Below are 16,949 nucleotides of genomic sequence, written 5' to 3'. Positions count from 1 at the left end.
CCCCGCACTCTCCAGCTTGGAGTGAGGAGAACCGCCGAAGAAGCTCCCTTTCAACCCCATACTGTACTGTGGTCGGAGTGGCCCTACTCCACACCTGCTTCTTTACTCCAAATGTCCTCAAAGGTGCTTGACCGAGAATTCCGGCGAGCCCGCATGGAGAGAGGCAGTTGCCGACTGTACGCCCACCAGTTCTAGGCGATCTATGGCGGAAACGACTGTGTCCATATCGGGTGAAGTGATTTCCACCGTAGTAATCCTTCCCAGCTCACTATCCTCGCCGTGTCCAACCGCATCGCATGTTCCTACGCCACACCGCAGGCTACCTACCTAATCAGACTACCTTCCACCCCTGTATTGTCGTGCAGTATTGTATTTACCCTACCTAGCATTTCTTTTGTCTACCCGCTCTGTATGCATATGCGCTCCTTCCTTGTCCAGGTGGTTGATGAACGTATCATGGGAAACTACGATTATATAAACCCAGCCTCCTGGGTAGTCGCCGAAGATGGCCACCACGGCATCTTCGCGTCTGCCATTGAGGCTCTCCTGGCTATCCATCGTTCAACGTCTAGCTTAAGCCTCTGGTCTCTGGGATTAGACCCAACCACGTACTTAATTCTGATTGTCAGCACTCTATCCTCACTGTTCATCGCAACTCGTTTTCTGTACACTCGCTACCGTCGGAAAGACACCATGGCTCGGCCGTTGCTGATCCTACTGGCTGCCTTGCTTGGTCTAGTCTCCCTCATTGCGTCCCAGACGCCGACTTCTACCCAGATCAGCGTTGAGACTGGCTTCATCGTCCCTCCGGACGCCGATGAGGGCCAGAACATCATCCCCAACGTTAAGGACCCGAAGGCTGTTGACCCTCAGGTTGCCTGCCCTGGCTACAAGGCTTCCAATGTCGTCCAGACCACCAATGGCCTGACTGCTGATCTCACATTGGCCGGAAAGCCCTGCAATCTCTACGGTAATGATATCGAGTCTCTTGTTCTCACTGTGGACTACCAAGCTGTGGATCGACTTCACGTCGGGATCCAGCCAAAGTACATCGGCTCTGAGAACTGCACTTGGTTCATTCTGCCTGAAGAGCTGATTCCGAAACCCGAGGCTGCCACTGAGGCCCAGGGCGCAGACAGCGACCTCGTCTTCCAGTGGGCTAACGAGCCCACCTTCAATTTCAACATCACGCGAAAGTCTATTGGCGATGTTCTCTTCACCACGACAGGAACTCAGCTGGTCTACGCCGACCAGTTCATCGAGTTCGTGTCGCGCTTACCAGAGAACTACAACCTGTATGGGCTTGGAGAGGTGATCCACGGGTTCAGGCTCAACCATAACCTCACGAGTAAGTCCTATATGTGTTCCTTGAGTTCGATATGCGGCTAAACATCCCCAGGAACCCTATTTGCTGCGGACGTGGGTGATGACATCGATGCCAACATATATGGGCACCATCCCATCTACTACGACACCCGCTACTTTGAGGTGGACAGCACATCGGGCGGCTTGACGTATGCTCCCAATGCAACAGACAAGTCAGCGACGTATAAGTCATACACCCACGGTGTATTCCAGAGAAATGCCCATGCTCAAGAGATTATTCTGCAAGAACAGGGCATAACCTGGCGAGCACTAGGAGGCAGTATTGGTGAGCAGATAGTATTAGACTCGCTCAAGACACAGAAGTGCTTACCATAGCTCACCAGATCTCTACTTCTACGAGGGACCAACCCAAGACGCGGTCAGCAAATCGTACCAGAAGAGTGCCATTGGGTTGCCTGCGATGCAGCAGCTCTGGACTTTTGGCTACCACCAATGCCGCTGGGGTTACAAAAGCTGGTCCCATCTCCAAGACGTGGTTGACGACTTCGAGAAGTTCGAGATCCCGCTTGAAACGATCTGGAGTGAGTACATTCTCAAACCTGCTCCATTGGCCAGTCACATATCGACACGTACTGATTGATTCTTCATGCAGCTGATATCGACTACATGCATCAATACCGGGATTTCGAAAACGATGCCGTCAATTTCTCCTATGATGAAGGCGCTGAGTTCCTGTCCAAGCTGCATGAGAACAAGAAGCACTACATCCCTATCGTGGATGCGGCTATCTATGCACCCAACCTCGAGAATGAGAGCGACGCTTACCCCATCTACAACCGTGGATTGGAGGAGGATGCCTTCCTGATGAACCCGGATGGTAAGTCGCTACGACCTATTGCCTTTGAATGTGGACTGATTCATGTATGCACAGGCTCGATCTATTACGGCGCTGTGTGGCCTGGCTATACCGTGTTTCCTGATTGGATTGGTGCACTCTTGAAGTAACTACTCCCGAAACTATCTGCACTCCTACAAATCTACGAGATGTCGGCATTGAGTTGCTTGGCTCCTTTGAGGCTCTTTGGAACGTCACTTCATATTTGGGTATTCTGGCTAACCCATTCTCCTGTAGTGGCACCGGTACTAATCGCTGGTGGGCTTCTGAGGTCAAGGGGTACTTCGAGAAAGTCAAATTCGATGGTATTTGGATAGGTGAGCAGAAGCATTGGATTGGTCCTCTGAATGACTCGAGGTACCTATTACTAATACCGCATGTTGTAGACATGAACGAGGTCTCTAGCTTCTGCGTCGGCAGCTGCGGCAGTGGGAATCTGGCGCAGAACCCTGTTCATCCGCCATTCTCATTGCCCGGAGAGCCCGGAAACGAGATCCTCACCTACCCTGAGGGGTTCAACAAGACCAATGCCACCGAAGCTTCGTCGGTGTCCTCGCGAATCTCTGCTTCTGCAACACCAACATCGGCGACAACTTCAACCACGACCACCTACTTCCGTACCACGCCCACGCCAGGGTCTCGCAACATAAATTGGCCACCGTACGCGATCAAGAATGAAGCAGGCGATCTCGCGGTGCATGCTGTTAGCCCGAACGCAACTCACCATGGCGGGACGCTCGAGTACGACTTTCACAACGTTTACGGACACCAGATCCTGAATGCCACCTACCATGCTCTGCTAGAGGTCTTCCCGTCGAAGCGACCCTTCATCATTGGGCGCTCACAATTTGCGGGATCTGGTAAATGGGCAGGCCATTGGGGGTAAGCACATTTCCATCGAGTCTCTCACTTTTCACCGTTCTAACCTAAGTGCGTAATCTGACATGGCTATAGCGGAGACAATTACTCCCTGTGGTCGTTCATGTTCTTCTCGATCCCACAGGCACTGGCGTACTCGCTGTTCGGCATCCCGATGTTCGGTGTTGACACCTGCGGTTTCTCGGGCAACTCCGACATGGAGCTCTGCGCACGCTGGATGCAGCTGTCGGCCTTCTTCCCCTTTTACCGGAATCACAATACGCTCGGGACTAGTGGCCAAGAGCCGTACATTTGGTCCGCAGTGGCTGAAGCCAGCCGCGCGGCCATGCGCATCCGCTACGCCCTGCTGCCCTATTTGTACACAACTTTCTATCTTAGCCACGCCACCGGTTCCACCACCATGCGCGCCCTAGCCTGGGACTTCCCCAACGAGCCCTGGCTAGCCGCCGCGGACCGCCAATTCCTCCTCGGCGGTGCGGTACTCGTCACGCCCTGTCTAGAGCAGGGTGCCACCACCGTCGACGGCGTGTTCCCCGGCGTGGGCCAGGGGACCGTCTGGTACGACTGGTACAACCAGACCGCCATCACGGGGGTCACGGCGGGCCAGAACGTGACCATTGACGCCCCGCTCGGCCACATACCCTTCTACATCAAGGGCGGCAACGTCCTTCCGCTGCAAGAGCCCGGTCTCACCACGGCGGCAGTCCGCAGCAGCCCCTGGAGCGTACTCGTTGGGCTTGACGGCGAGGGTGCTGCGGCCGGGGGGTGTATTTGGACGACGGGGAAAGCCTGGTTCCTAATGCAACTACGTGGGTTGATTTCTCGGCCACGGCAACAAGCCTCAAGGCGTGCCCTTCGGGCAACTTCACCGATCCCAACGCCCTGGCCAACGTGACCGTCATGGGTCTACAGCAGCCCGTGACCACGGTCGAGCTGAACGGCGTCGACATCGGTCAAGTATGGACCTTTGACGAGTCTCTGCACGTCCTCCGCGTCACGGGACTCAATAATCTGACGGCGAAGGGAGCGTGGAATCAGGAGTGGACGTTGACCTGGAAGTAAGGTGCCAAGTAGCATCTTGTCTACCGCAGTAGACCATGATGGCAAATAGACAGACTTTAGTGGCGGTGGAATGCTCGACCACCTGTCAGACGATCTTTCTGGAAGGATTGTAGAATTCAACGAACTGCCCATGAAGGCCCAACTTAGACAGTCAGATAATTTAAAATCAAAATAAGTAACGCCAGAACATCACATCGGCGAACGAGACTTTTATACTTGAAACCAATATGTCCCGGCTTCGTAATGTGCCGGGTTTCATTCCATTGCATTGGAATTTCGTCTCTATGCCCATTCTTCCCATTTTCTTCTAGTCGATAAACTCATAGTAAGCATCCGTGTCTCATCATGTGAACATTACAAGTTCAGCCAAGTTCAGGTCATGAAATAAAAGCTATGCTCCATCAAAGGGCGCGGTGTCATGACCCAAACGTTTCCAGTGACAGCTGTTGATAGATGCGGTTATATCAGCAGTGCACCCAATCGTCGACATCTTCCTCGACCCTTCGGTATTTGCGCTGCTGCTGCTGGGGTTGCTGCTGTTGGCGGCGTGGACGTCCCAGCCCAGCAGAACGGAGGAGCCGAATCCCCTAGAAGCGCTCGCCATCCTGTCTTCTGAGCTCGTCGCGGAAGGCGTTGGGGCGTCCCCCGTCGTCCCGGTGAGTGGCATCCGTTACGGATGGGTTCTGGAAGTTCATCCGGCGGTCCTCGGTCGGCGTGCCGGCCAGACTGCCCAGGGCGTCGCTGTCGCGGCGGGGCCGGTTGGGGCGCCCCAGCGGGGGGGAGTTGTTGTTGGGGCTGCCCATCTGCTGGGCGTCGTCGTCGAGGTCGCGGTACATGGCGGTGCCGTCGGACGCGAGCTCGCGCTCCATCAGCTGGACGCGCTCGGCCGCCTTCTTGGATTTTGAAGTAGAGCCCATGCGGCCGCGCGACACGAGGTCGCCGAGCTCGATGCGGCGGTGCCGCGCGTTCCAGATGCAGACGCCGAAGATGCAGAGCAGGGCGAAGCCGAGGATGACGGGCAGGCCGATGTAGAGGGCCGGGCCGGCGGGCGAGGGGACGGGCTTGGGTTTGGGCACGGGAGGGTCCGAGAGCAGGATCTGGGGGCCGCGGATCAGGTCGGCGCCGGCGGCCTGGCCGCCGGGCTTGAGGGCGCCCAGGGAGATGGACAGGTTGACGGCGTGCTGGCCCTGCAGGATTTTGCGGTCCGCGAACCAGGCCCAGTAGCCCCACGAGGCCGTCACGCCCGTGGCGGACTCGAAGGCTTGGGTCGTGGTTTCGCCCGTCGTCTCGTTGACGTAGTCGCCCTGGATTTTTATTGTCGTGTTGGGCGCCGCCTTGAACCAGCTCGCGTCCCAGGTGAAGTAGTACGTGTTGCCGGGGCGGTACTCCTGGACGTGCCAGGGCACGGGCTGGCAGAAGGGCGCGTTGGGCTCGCCTTTCGGCTTGTTGCACTTGAGGAAGGCGCCGCCCTGGCCGTCGGTGCCCGTCGCCGTGGGCGCTGCGGGCAGCGTGCCGGTGCTCGTGTGGCCCGCGGCTTCCGAGTACGACGTGAAGACGGTCGCGGTCAGCTCGTTGGGCGGGGCCGAGATCACGGTCGGGATGCCGCTGATGGTGGTCTGGACGGGCGTCACTGTTGAGGGCTTGCCGTCGTCGCCGACGGTTACCCAGGGCTGCGGCAGGTTGTTGTTGTTGTTGGAGTCGGGGGCGGCGGACGCGGCGGGGGCGTCGGTCTCGCGCGGGCGCAACAGGTTGTTGGGCAGGGCTGCTGCCGAGGAGGCGAGCAGGGCCATGGCGGCTGCTGACTGGAGGTAGTGCATGGTGTCGTCGTCGTCGTCGAGGTGAGGGTTCGGGCCAAACGAGAGTATAGTGGAACGAGTGAAATGGGCTGTCGTAGTTCTCTTGGACTTCTTGAACGATGGGATTCAATTGAACAGAATCAATTGAAATAGAGAACGACCTAAACTATCCAAATAAACGAAAGAAGTGTAACCGACTGGCGCCCTCAATACCAGAAGCAGAAGCAGAAGCAGAGAAGGAATGGGAAGAAAAGGCCGATGTCAAAATGGCATGGCATGGCATTTGTCGATGGTCGTACGGGTGGGTATCTTACCGGCTTGTGCAAGCATACCTCCGAGAATCAGAACCTCCCCTATAGAGTGGACGGTACCTGTGCTAGCACCTCTCTTCTCCCCCGAATTTTCGCCCCTGTCCAGTGGCCTCGGCCCCCCAAAGCTGCCTCCACTTGCAATTTGCGCTCATGCTAGCGGCTGGCTTTGTTTACCTTCGCCAGTAAACCGACTCTTCCCCGATGTCCATAACAGACACTACGCGACGGCCGAGACTTCCGGAAATGCCTCACCCAGGAGGGTTGGTTCAGAGTCAGCTCAGCTGGCCGTTCGATAGGTGGCACATTGAGCAAGATGTGTGAAGACATCAGGACATTCTTTTGTTTGCTTTCTAAGAGGAGACTTCATTCGCTTTGCCGCACTTCACAAGTTGAAAGACAAACTCGACTCGAGGCACTACGCGAGTCCGGCGCAACCCGTCCAGCTCCGCCTAACTGCATCCAGCCCTCTCCACAGTGCGGTGCCACCCCAGTCGATTTAGTCTACAAGCATTGTCCAACAAGTCAAAGACGGTTTCTCGAAGCTGACATCAAAAAGGTCGAGTGAGCTGCGAGCTATATGAATTTGTTCATTGATTTATGCAAGAAAGACAGTAGGCTACTGGTGAGATCGTTCTTAAAAGGCATCTTGAAAAGAAGAAGCTAGTTCACACCTTCGGTCTCCGCGATGCGGAAGACGTACTTGACGCCCCGCGCCTTGCCGTCGCGGAGGTTCTCGAGCCCCTTCTGGACGCCGCCAAGGCCGCCGGGTACGACCTCCTGCGGCTGCGGCCGGAACCAGCCCTCAAGCAGGCCGCGCGCCATGTACCGGAAGTAGACGTGCCCGAAGTCCTGGTGGTCGCCGTGCACATCGCCCACCATGGTCGTGCTCTGCTCGACGTGCGCCGGGATGCCCTCGTAGACCTTGCCGGGCAGCACGAGGGTGAGGCGCGCCTTCTGATCGCCGCCGTCGGCAGATAGTACTTGGCCTAGGTTCTGGTAGCTGCCCTTCTCCGACACGGCGTCGAAGGCGTGCAGCAGCTTGGTGCCCTCGGGCACGGCCTTGCGGATGCCCTCCTTCACGGCCTCGTCGCCCTCGCGGTAGTCGACGATGGTGTCGCCCTTGCTGCGGTCGATCAGCGACTCGACGTGCGCCGTCGAGTTGCCCGCGACGCAGATCAGCGGGTGGATGTTGCTCCGCCGCGCCAGCTGGACCGCGTACGCGCCCACCGAGGACGCGGCGCCGTAGACGACCAGCGGGATCGGCGACGTCGCCGGCGTCCAGGGCTGCGGCAGCTGCAGGCGCAGGTAGAGGCCGAGGGCCGCCGTCATGGCCGCGAGCGAGATCGCCGCGGCTTCCTCGAAGCTGGTCTTGGACGGGATGTGGAACGTGGTGTGCTGGTGCGCGATGGCGTACTCGGCGTAGGAGCCGCCGGGCTGGAGCATCTCGTGGAAGGCGGCTACGCGGTCGCCTTTTGTTTGAAAGCAAGCATGTTTAGCTCGACTGATTCCAGTGTGACCCTTGCCTAGGTAAGTACTTACCAGGCTTGAACTCGGTCACGTCGGAACCGACCTCATGGACGATACCGGCGATGTCGTCGCCTTCGTTGACTTCGACGTTCATCCACTCGGGGCATTTCCAGTCCTTGGGGTTCGATCCGCTGACGACGACCTTGATGATAACATCATTGGGTCTCTCGGCCTTGGGGATGGGCGAGTCCACAATCCTGACCGTCGGGCCTGTTGAGGTCGGTCAGCCAGCCATCAATTAAGTATCTACAGACTGTTGTAGATTAGGGGGCAGGCAGCTGCTAACCTTTCAAAATGATACACTCCTTCATCTTGTCTTGGCGTGAGCAACGGCGCGTGCTGTGATTGGCTGCGTATGGGCAAGCACTTAAGTATTTAGAACGACCGTTGCGACTTTCGACCTTTAATCGATGTTACACGGAATATGAAGTATTCAAAACGGCAAATAGATAAAAGCACATGCATAAAGGTCTACATTCGGGGAAATTTCTGTCTATATAACCTCGAAGAGAAGCGCATTTGTAATCTAAGCTCCGCCGTGTCCTCTGCAGGTGCGGAGAAGAGCGGACGTACAGACGCTATTCTCGTTCTCGTATAAGAACGCATTACATCATGCAAGTCTCCCCTCAACCCTCGCCAGTGCACCTCGGCAATTGTGGTCACCATAGGTAGCTACTATGTAAGGCGGACGATTGAATACATCGGATGAAGACCTTCCAGGCCATCACTTTTGGCGAGGTTTCATCCCACTTGCAGTCTCAATATCTGATGCATGTCAAAAACTCCCTTCTAGAAAAGTACATCTCGGTAGTGAGTGGGTAGGTGGGCCTTCCCGCCTCTTAAAGCCGACGGTGAGAAGAGATCTACTTTCATCGATGCGATCATCCGAATCTAATTGGAAATCGGGCGCGCTCTGTCAAGTTCTAGGTATCTGCGAGAACGAACTAACTAACCTCCTGCCGCCTGATTCATTGTCGTGTATTTTCTCCCCTTATTAAGCTAAGCAAGCAGGGTACACTCCTTCTCGTCTTTATCTCCCAGAGCCTCCTGAGTTTATCGTATCACGGTCGCGATTCCACATGGCAACGAGGCAAGCCCCTCCATCCTGTGACACGTTGTAATGAGATACCCGGCTTTCAAATGGAATAGACAACTTTTGTTATACCGTGATCGGCATGGTCTGTCTATAGGTATGCTGCCGATCACTCACGAGTTTCGTGGCCTGACGATCAGCCAGTATGCTCTAATGGTATATACCCCTTTGTATGCTAAAAAGGAAAAGATAGAATCATAAATAGCAACTAAATTGGTTACTGATTTTAAGTAAAACGAAAAAAGAAACTCTCCCGGACAGGCTTGAACTGTCAACCTCCTGATTGCAAATCCTTATTAGGGATGGTAACAGTCAGACGCGCTAGCCAATTGCGCCACGGAAGACTACCGAATTGCATCGGTGTGGCATTGCTTGGATGGGAGAAAATGGCCAGTATTTGGGCTTATGGATAGAGTGAAATGCTTGAATTGTGTTATTGGGTTTGGGATGGCCAAGGTGAGGAGAGATGGTAAACCTCGGTCTGCTGGTGATATAGTGTTGGGGTAGGTGACGACCCGTGCCAGTCACGATACGGAGCAGGCATTAAATCAAGCCGCCTATTATGTGGATACGATGGTCGAACCGCAACGATGCCCAGGAGGCGACTGACTACTTGGGGTTTCGTGTCCTTGGGTCTCGATCACTACTTGATTAGATATCCGTACGGCGGGGGCCGGGGTTGATATAGCTCGGAACAGTGGGGTATTTGTCAATTTTTATTGCTCGCATTCTGCATTTATATTTGGAAAGGGGCAGTGATATCGAAGAAGGAGGAAAATAAATGATGATACTGACTAAGAGATTCTGAGATGGCCCGATGCAGATACGTTTACTCGTGGTGTACCACTTCAGGGGGGGACTGAACTCCCTATTTGTCCATTCTTCATCCTCGAATGCCCAGAGAAGCCCAATCCTTGACCGGGAACAGCCTCTCATTCATCTTACTGTGACATGTGTATCCGAGTGACGCCAAGGTACGACTGTGTATTGCGCGCAATGAATTATATTGGTGACACGTTGCGTTCTGTAGGGAGGCCCGGGGTCTCAAGATCCAATGCGATGGCCACTATGATAGACCCACTGTCAAAAACCAAGTCATAAGAAATTATCCCATTGCGAGGCCTGAGGCTGGCGACCGTGTGGTTACGAAGACAGTAAGTGGAAAGGGGGTCATATTACCACCGCAGATTCCGGCATGCGAACCCTTTCGTGCTGCTACATGCAAAGATGTCGTGATCAAAAGATGTGTCTTCAACCAACATGAGCCGTCATACGAGTTGGGCCATGCTGGAAGTCGTTTCTTTGTTTATTTTGTACTGGAACTTGGATGTTTGGTGTTGGATGGCACAACATTCCAAACACAAGCAAAATGAGAACTCAACCGAGTAAATTGCTTACCATGGCCCTGTAGGCAAACGATAATGAATGCCTAGCTGGTAGCTGTAGGAAGGGTGCGTGGCATGCTCAACTGACCTCGGTTTGCTGCATGATGGGATATCCCTATCTCAAAAACGTCCGCGAAGAAGCTGATGAACTAGGATCACTCTCATATGCGCAGGGACCCTTGTGTTTGTACGCTCCTAGGATAACTGCAGCATCACTTATTACTAACGCCCAGTCAATACCTGCCGTCTTTGTTGTCTCGATGTGGCTGCTCAAGCTTAAATAGCAACCAGAGTCTGATTGCGATGATTAAATTCTCTGATCTAAATTCACTAGAAGCGTTCAACTTGAGTGTATGCAAGTTTCTATATTAACTAACGTATCCCACAAGCGAATGTCTTATATAAGCGAATGTCTCATTCTTTTATACCCTTTCCGATAAAATATAAGTTAATTTTATTATAACGTATTTAATATATTAAAATTAATCGAAATTTTTATCTCTAAATACTTTTATATTATTTTAATAAGTACGCGTATTATGCCCGGGTTTTTCGTAGATTTTATAGCGTTATAAGCGTGTCTTAAACGTCCTCGTACGACTACTCTTTTAACGCGATTCGTTTTATAACTATTTATTAATATCTTTTTAAAACTATAGGTCTTTTTTAGCTTATATAAGAAGTGATCTTTTATTTTATAACCGTTTCTTTTTCGTACGGCGGCGCCGGCTAAGCATTTTATTTACTTTTTATAATACGGTTACCTTATTTTTTAATAAAGCGAGCCGGTATATAACCTGCGTTATACCTTTCGTAATCTAGTTAAGCTTAGTTAAAATTAATATCGAAAAGCTATTTTAATATCGCGCGATTTAATTTATAATATACTCGGTTTAAGATTAAGTTTTAATTAAGTTATTTAAAGTCTTTAATTTATAGGGTATAAGTAAGCCGGAAGAGGTCGCCGGAGGCGTCGGCGTACGTAGCTTTATATTTAACTATGAAATAATATATTCTAGATCGTACGGTATAAGTCCTACCCTTCGGAAACCTCCCTAAATATTTAAAACGGTGAAAGTAGCTTGGAACGCTTCTAAGAACGCTAGTAAGAAGTCCTCTTTTAATATATGGGTAATATGCGCCCGTATAAGACGCTCGATTTCTTTTTTATATAACCTTTTTAATATATAAAAATAACCGGTATTAAAAGGTTAAAGCTTATACGATAAATAAAAAGGTATATAAAGTATAATAATCGAGTTATTTTTATAATAAAGCTCGAAAATTATCGAGTAGTAGCTCTTATAGCCGTTAAGGATTAATAAGCGGTAAATACTTTTCGTACGAGATTTCGTATATTTATTAAAATATCGAATCTAGTTTTCGCTTTTTTATTTATAGTTTAGTTATTTTTAATAACTACGATTACCTAGTCTTTTAATAATAAGCTATTTTTATACTAAGAAGAGAGGTGCGTTTTCTTTATAAAAATAATATACGAAAGGATGGCCTAACCGTATAATTCGACGCCTTAAATAATTATAACCTATTCCTAATTCTTTTATTATATTACTTTAAGCTTTCCGCGTTAATTAAAGGTGGTTACGATTATTTCGAACGAGATTTAATTTATAAAAAAGCTTGTTTTATCGAAGTTATAGATATCCTCTTTTTAGATCTCGTATTTATAAATTATATTCCGTATAAAGGTAAATTACGCGTAATACGCGTCGGGATCTTTATAAAGTATTTTTTAATAACCGATTTTTTAATTAAAACGCGTTCGGAGGTTTAATTATTATTATATAAAATTAAAGGCCTAATTAACGCCGACGCGTCTCGCGTTATATAAATTATATAATCGATTCGCTATATCTTTTATATTATTTAGCCGAGGAAAAAACGATCGCGTATTTAAATTAATAATGTATCGAATAATCGCATTTTTTTTAAAATTTAAAAGCTTTTAAGAATTCGTAAGTATTTTATACTATATAGGTTAATTATTTCGTTTACACTATAAAGTTTTTAATAAAACGTAATAAATTAATATAGCTTTTTATATACTTAAAATTAAGTCTTTTTAAAGCGTTTAAAGCGCTAAGATTATATTATTCTCTTTTTAAAGTTATAATATTTTCGGATATAAAAGAATATAAAAAAAGGTTAAGGCTATAAGGAAATTTGTGAAAATGTGACATTCGCTTGTGTAGGATATTCGCTTGTGTAGGACATTCGCTTATAGGATACGTTATTATGTCTTCTACTACGTAAGTTGTTGACCACGCTGTGTTATCCGTTTAAGAAATGATGGCTAAAACGTTTTATTAATTAATCTAACCTCGACGTTGCTACAATAGAGAGCCTACTGTTTATTATCATAATTGCCGGCATCCGGTGCCTCGAGAAGATCGTTTTTAGCTCCAGGTATATTTCTACGATGCCAATAACAGAGTTAGAATAGACGGTGCCCATTCTACTCCAGTGCGACTCGTCATAGAGGAAAAGGAGGGGCAGAATTGGTGCACCGGCTGCTCCAATGGCGTTAAGTTGGATGTTAAAGAAGTCACCGAATAATTAGCGGCCTCCAGTGGCTCGAAACTTAGAGATATTTCGGAAAGGGGCATTCGTGAAGCTTTCGATGATTTACTTCAATACTGGGAGAATCATGGAGGCTTTACTGAAGAAAATCGAACGGCCTTAAGTAGACGTGCTGAAACAAATCTGGAAACATGGAGGGCAATGAGGGATGGGTGCACGGAGAGCAAGGATCGCCGGGATGCATTGATTTTCTATATGCTGCGGCTTCTGGAACTCAAAGGTGGCATGCTCTATCCTGAGAGCAAGACTGGAGGAAAATACCTTTCTAAGAAACGGGAAGATGAGCTGTAATGGCCTGGAGCAAAGTCTCCTCGGTCTTGCTGTAGCACATGCATTGGAGTACCGCCAATATTTAATCGCCTATAGTATATAATGAATAGTCCGGCGTGGATGCTTTGTCTACAGTCTCTTAGCGGGAGCTCAATACAGGAAGCCCTGACACGACGGGAGTGCAAGTGTACTGTCAGAAGCCAGACCCTGGCTTGACTTGGTTTTGGCGATTGTTTGAAACCTCACGTGATAGACACAACAGGGACTCGAGACATCTTTATCTCAAGATATCGAAGCCCCTTGTATTACTGTGCGCAAATAGTAAAGGGTTGGTACTACGAGGTTTCGATCATTATGTTAATGGAAATTCGCTGTGATTGAGAGCCCCTGGAAGTCTTTCCCTTTGTTCTATTTGGAATGGGTGTTTGTTGTTGGTTGTTGGGACTCGGATGCCACGTCCTAACCCGGTTGCGGCGCATGATTTCTAACGACAACTCATGGCAAGTAATCAATACCCCATACAAGTACTGACAATACTGAGTCTGTGACCGGTGGTAAGAAACCGAAAGGAAAAGAAATTGAGTAACGTATCCCACAAGCGAATATCCTACACAAGCGAATGTCCCACTTTTATAAATTTCCTTATAACCTTAACCTTTTTTTATATTTTTTTACGTCCGAGAATGCTATAACTTTAAAAAGAGAGTGATATAATTCTAGCGTTTTAAACGTTTTAAGAAAACTTAACTTTAAACGTATAAAAGGCTATATTAATTTATTACGTCTTATCGAAAACTTTATAACGTAAACGAAATAGTTAACTTAACGTATCCCACAAGCGAATGTCCCATTTTTATAAATTTCTTTATAGCCTCAACCTTTTTTTATATTCTTTTACGTCCGAAAATACTATAACTTTAAAAAGAGAATAATATAATTCTAATATTTCAAGCGCTCCAGGAAGACTTAACTTTAAGCGTACGAAAAGCTATATTAATTTATTACGTCTTATTAAAAACCATACAGCGTAAACGAAATAGTTAACCTACACGACGCGAAATACCTACGAATTCTTAAAAGCTTTTAAATTCCGAAAAAAATACGATTATTCGATATATTATTAATTTAAATACGCGATTATTTCCTTCCCGATTAAGTAATATAAAAGATATAACGAATTAATTACTTAATTTACGCGACGCGGGACGCGTCGATATTAATTAAACCTCTAACTTCGTACAATAATAACTAAACTTCTAGACGCGTTTTAACCGAAGAATCGATTATTAAAAAATCCTTTATAAAGATCCCGACGCGTATCACGCGTAATTTACCCTCGTACAGAATATAATTTATAAATACGGGATCTAAAAAGAGGATATCTATAACTTCGACGAGACCGGTTTTTTTATAAATTAAATCTCGTCCGAAATAATTATAACTACCTCCGATCAACGTAAAAAGCCTAAGGTAATATAATAAAAGAATTAGGAATAAGTTATAATTATTTAAGGCGTCGGATTACACGGTTACGCCATCTCTTTATATATTATTTTTACCGAGAAAACGTACCTCTCTTCTTAGTATAAAAATAGCTTATTATTAAAAGACTAAGTAATCGTAATTATTAAAAATAACTAAATTACGAATAAAAAAAGCGAGGACTAAATTCGATACTTTAATTAATATATCAGGTCTCGTATAAAAAATCGTTATCGCCTCTTAATCTTAAATAGTTACGAAAGCTATTACTTAATAACTTTCGAGCTCTATTATAAAAAGAACTCGATTATTATACTTTATATATCTTTTTATTTATCGTATAAGCTTTAACTTTTTAATATTAACTATTTTTATATATTAAAAAAAGCGTATAAAAAAGAAATTAAATGTTTTATACGAGCGTATATTATTTATATTTTAAAAAAGGACTTTTTATTAGCGTTTTTAAAAGCGTTCTAAACGATTTTTACTGTTTTAAATATACGAAAAAGCTTTTAAAAAATAGGACTCGTTCCGTATAATCCGGAATATATTATTTTATAATTAGATATAAAGTTACGTATTTTAATACCTCCGGGGACGTTTTTTAACCTACCTTTTCTTTAAGAATTAAAAACTTTAAATAACTTAATTAAAGTTTAATTCTAAACCGAATACGTTTAAAACCGTATTATATAATATTAAAATAACTCTTTAATATTTATTTTAATTAGCTTTAATTAAATTATAAAAATTATAACGTATATTATATACCGAGTTACTCTTTTAAAAAATAAAAACGCGACACTTTAAAAAGTAAATAAGATATTTAGCCGGCGCCGCCGTACGAAAAAGAAACGGTTATAAAATAGAGGATTATTTCGTATATAAGCTAAAGAAGACCTGCAGTTTTAAAGAGACGTTAATAAATAGTTATAAAACGAATCGCGTCGGAGAGGAATAATCGTACGAGGACGTTTAAGACACGCTTATAACGCTATAGAATCTATAGAGAGCCCGGGCATAATACGCGTACTTATTAGAATAATATAAAAGTATCTAGAGATAAGGATTCCGATTAATTTTAATATTTTAAATACGTTATAATAAAATTAACTTATATTTTATTAAAAGGGGTGTAAAAAAATAAGACATTCGCTTATATAAGATATTCGTTTATAGGATACGTTATACGATACGAAATACTTATAAATTCTCAAACGCTTTTAAATTCCGAAAAAGATACAATTATTCGATATATTATTAATTTAAATACGCGATCGTTTTTTCCCCGGCTAAATAGTATAAAAGATATAGCGAATCGATTATTTAGTTTACGTAACGCGGGACGCGTCGGCGTTAATTAGGCCTTTAATTTCGTACGATAATAACTAAACTTCCGGACGCGTTTTAACCGAAGAATTAATTATTAAAAAATCCTTTATAAAGATCCCGACGCGTATCGCGCGTAGTTTACTTTTATACGGAATATAATTTATAAATATAGGATTTAAAAAAAAGATATTTATAACTTTAACGAAACCGGCTTTTTTATAAGCTAAATCTCGTCCGAAATAATTATAACCACTTTTAATCGATATAAAAAACCTAAAGTAATATAGTAAAAGAATTAAGAATAAATTATAATTATTTAGGGCGTCGGATTACACGGTTACGCTATCCCTCCATATATTATTTTTACCGGGAAAACGCACCTCTCTTCTTAATACGAAAACAGCTTATTATTAAAGGACTAGGTAATCGTAATTATTAAAAATAATTAAACTATAAATAAAAAAAGCGAGGACTAGATTCGATACTTTAATTAATATATTAAGTCTCGTATAAAGGGTTATTATTACCTTTTAGTTTTAAACGGCTACGAAAGTTATTACTCGATAGCTTTCGAGCTTTATTATAAAAAGAACTCGATTATTATACTCTATATACTTTTTTATTTATTATATAAGCTCTAACTTTTTAATATCGGCTATTTTTATATATTAAAAAAGGTGTACAGGAAAGAAATTAAATATTTTATACGGGCGTATATTATTTATATTTTAAAGGAGGACTTCTTACTAGCGTTTTTAAAAGCGTTCTAAGCGATTTTTACCATTTTAAATATATAAAGAAGCTTTTAAAGAATAGGACTTATTCCGTATAATCCGGAATATATTATTTTATAGTTAGATATAAAGCTACGTATTTTAATACCTCTAGGGACATCTTTTAGCTTATTTATTCCTTAAAAATTAAAAACCTTAAATAACCCGATTAAAGCTTAATCCTAAACCGAATACGTTTAAAACCGTATTATAC

The 16,949-nt window shown here is 45.8% G+C and overlaps 3 protein-coding genes across 3 annotated transcripts; 1 reads left to right on the top strand and 2 right to left on the bottom strand.

Moving 5' to 3' along the window:
• Positions 1-456: 456 nt before the first annotated feature.
• On the top strand, positions 457-4,162 carry PG994_007191 (alpha-glucosidase; the record flags this gene model as incomplete). The annotated part of the gene is made up of 8 exons (XM_066858600.1): positions 457-1,348; positions 1,400-1,651; positions 1,710-1,907; positions 1,979-2,203; positions 2,329-2,538; positions 2,608-3,103; positions 3,176-3,865; positions 3,940-4,162. The coding sequence occupies 8 exons, from the start codon at positions 457-459 to the stop codon at positions 4,160-4,162; spliced, it is 3,186 nt and encodes a 1,061-aa protein (XP_066715542.1).
• Positions 4,163-4,749: 587 nt separating this feature from the next.
• Positions 4,750-5,979, bottom strand: PG994_007190 (uncharacterized protein; the record flags this gene model as incomplete). The annotated part of the gene is made up of 1 exon (XM_066858599.1): positions 4,750-5,979. The coding sequence occupies one exon, from the start codon at positions 5,977-5,979 to the stop codon at positions 4,750-4,752; it is 1,230 nt and encodes a 409-aa protein (XP_066715541.1).
• A 950-nt stretch (positions 5,980-6,929) lies between these two features.
• On the bottom strand, positions 6,930-8,107 carry PG994_007189 (uncharacterized protein; the record flags this gene model as incomplete). Its single annotated transcript, XM_066858598.1, has 3 exons — positions 6,930-7,738; positions 7,809-8,006; positions 8,083-8,107. 3 exons carry the CDS (start codon positions 8,105-8,107, stop codon positions 6,930-6,932), a joined length of 1,032 nt encoding a protein of 343 aa, XP_066715540.1.
• Between the last annotated feature and the right edge of the window lie 8,842 nt (positions 8,108-16,949).

This window comes from Apiospora phragmitis (genome assembly GCF_038363925.1).
Source record: "Apiospora phragmitis strain CBS 135458 chromosome Unknown utg000007l:1.0-2108841.0:1.0-2111359.0, whole genome shotgun sequence".
Taxonomy (NCBI): domain Eukaryota; kingdom Fungi; phylum Ascomycota; class Sordariomycetes; order Amphisphaeriales; family Apiosporaceae; genus Apiospora; species Apiospora phragmitis.
This window is presented reverse-complemented; position numbering and strand designations above follow the sequence as displayed.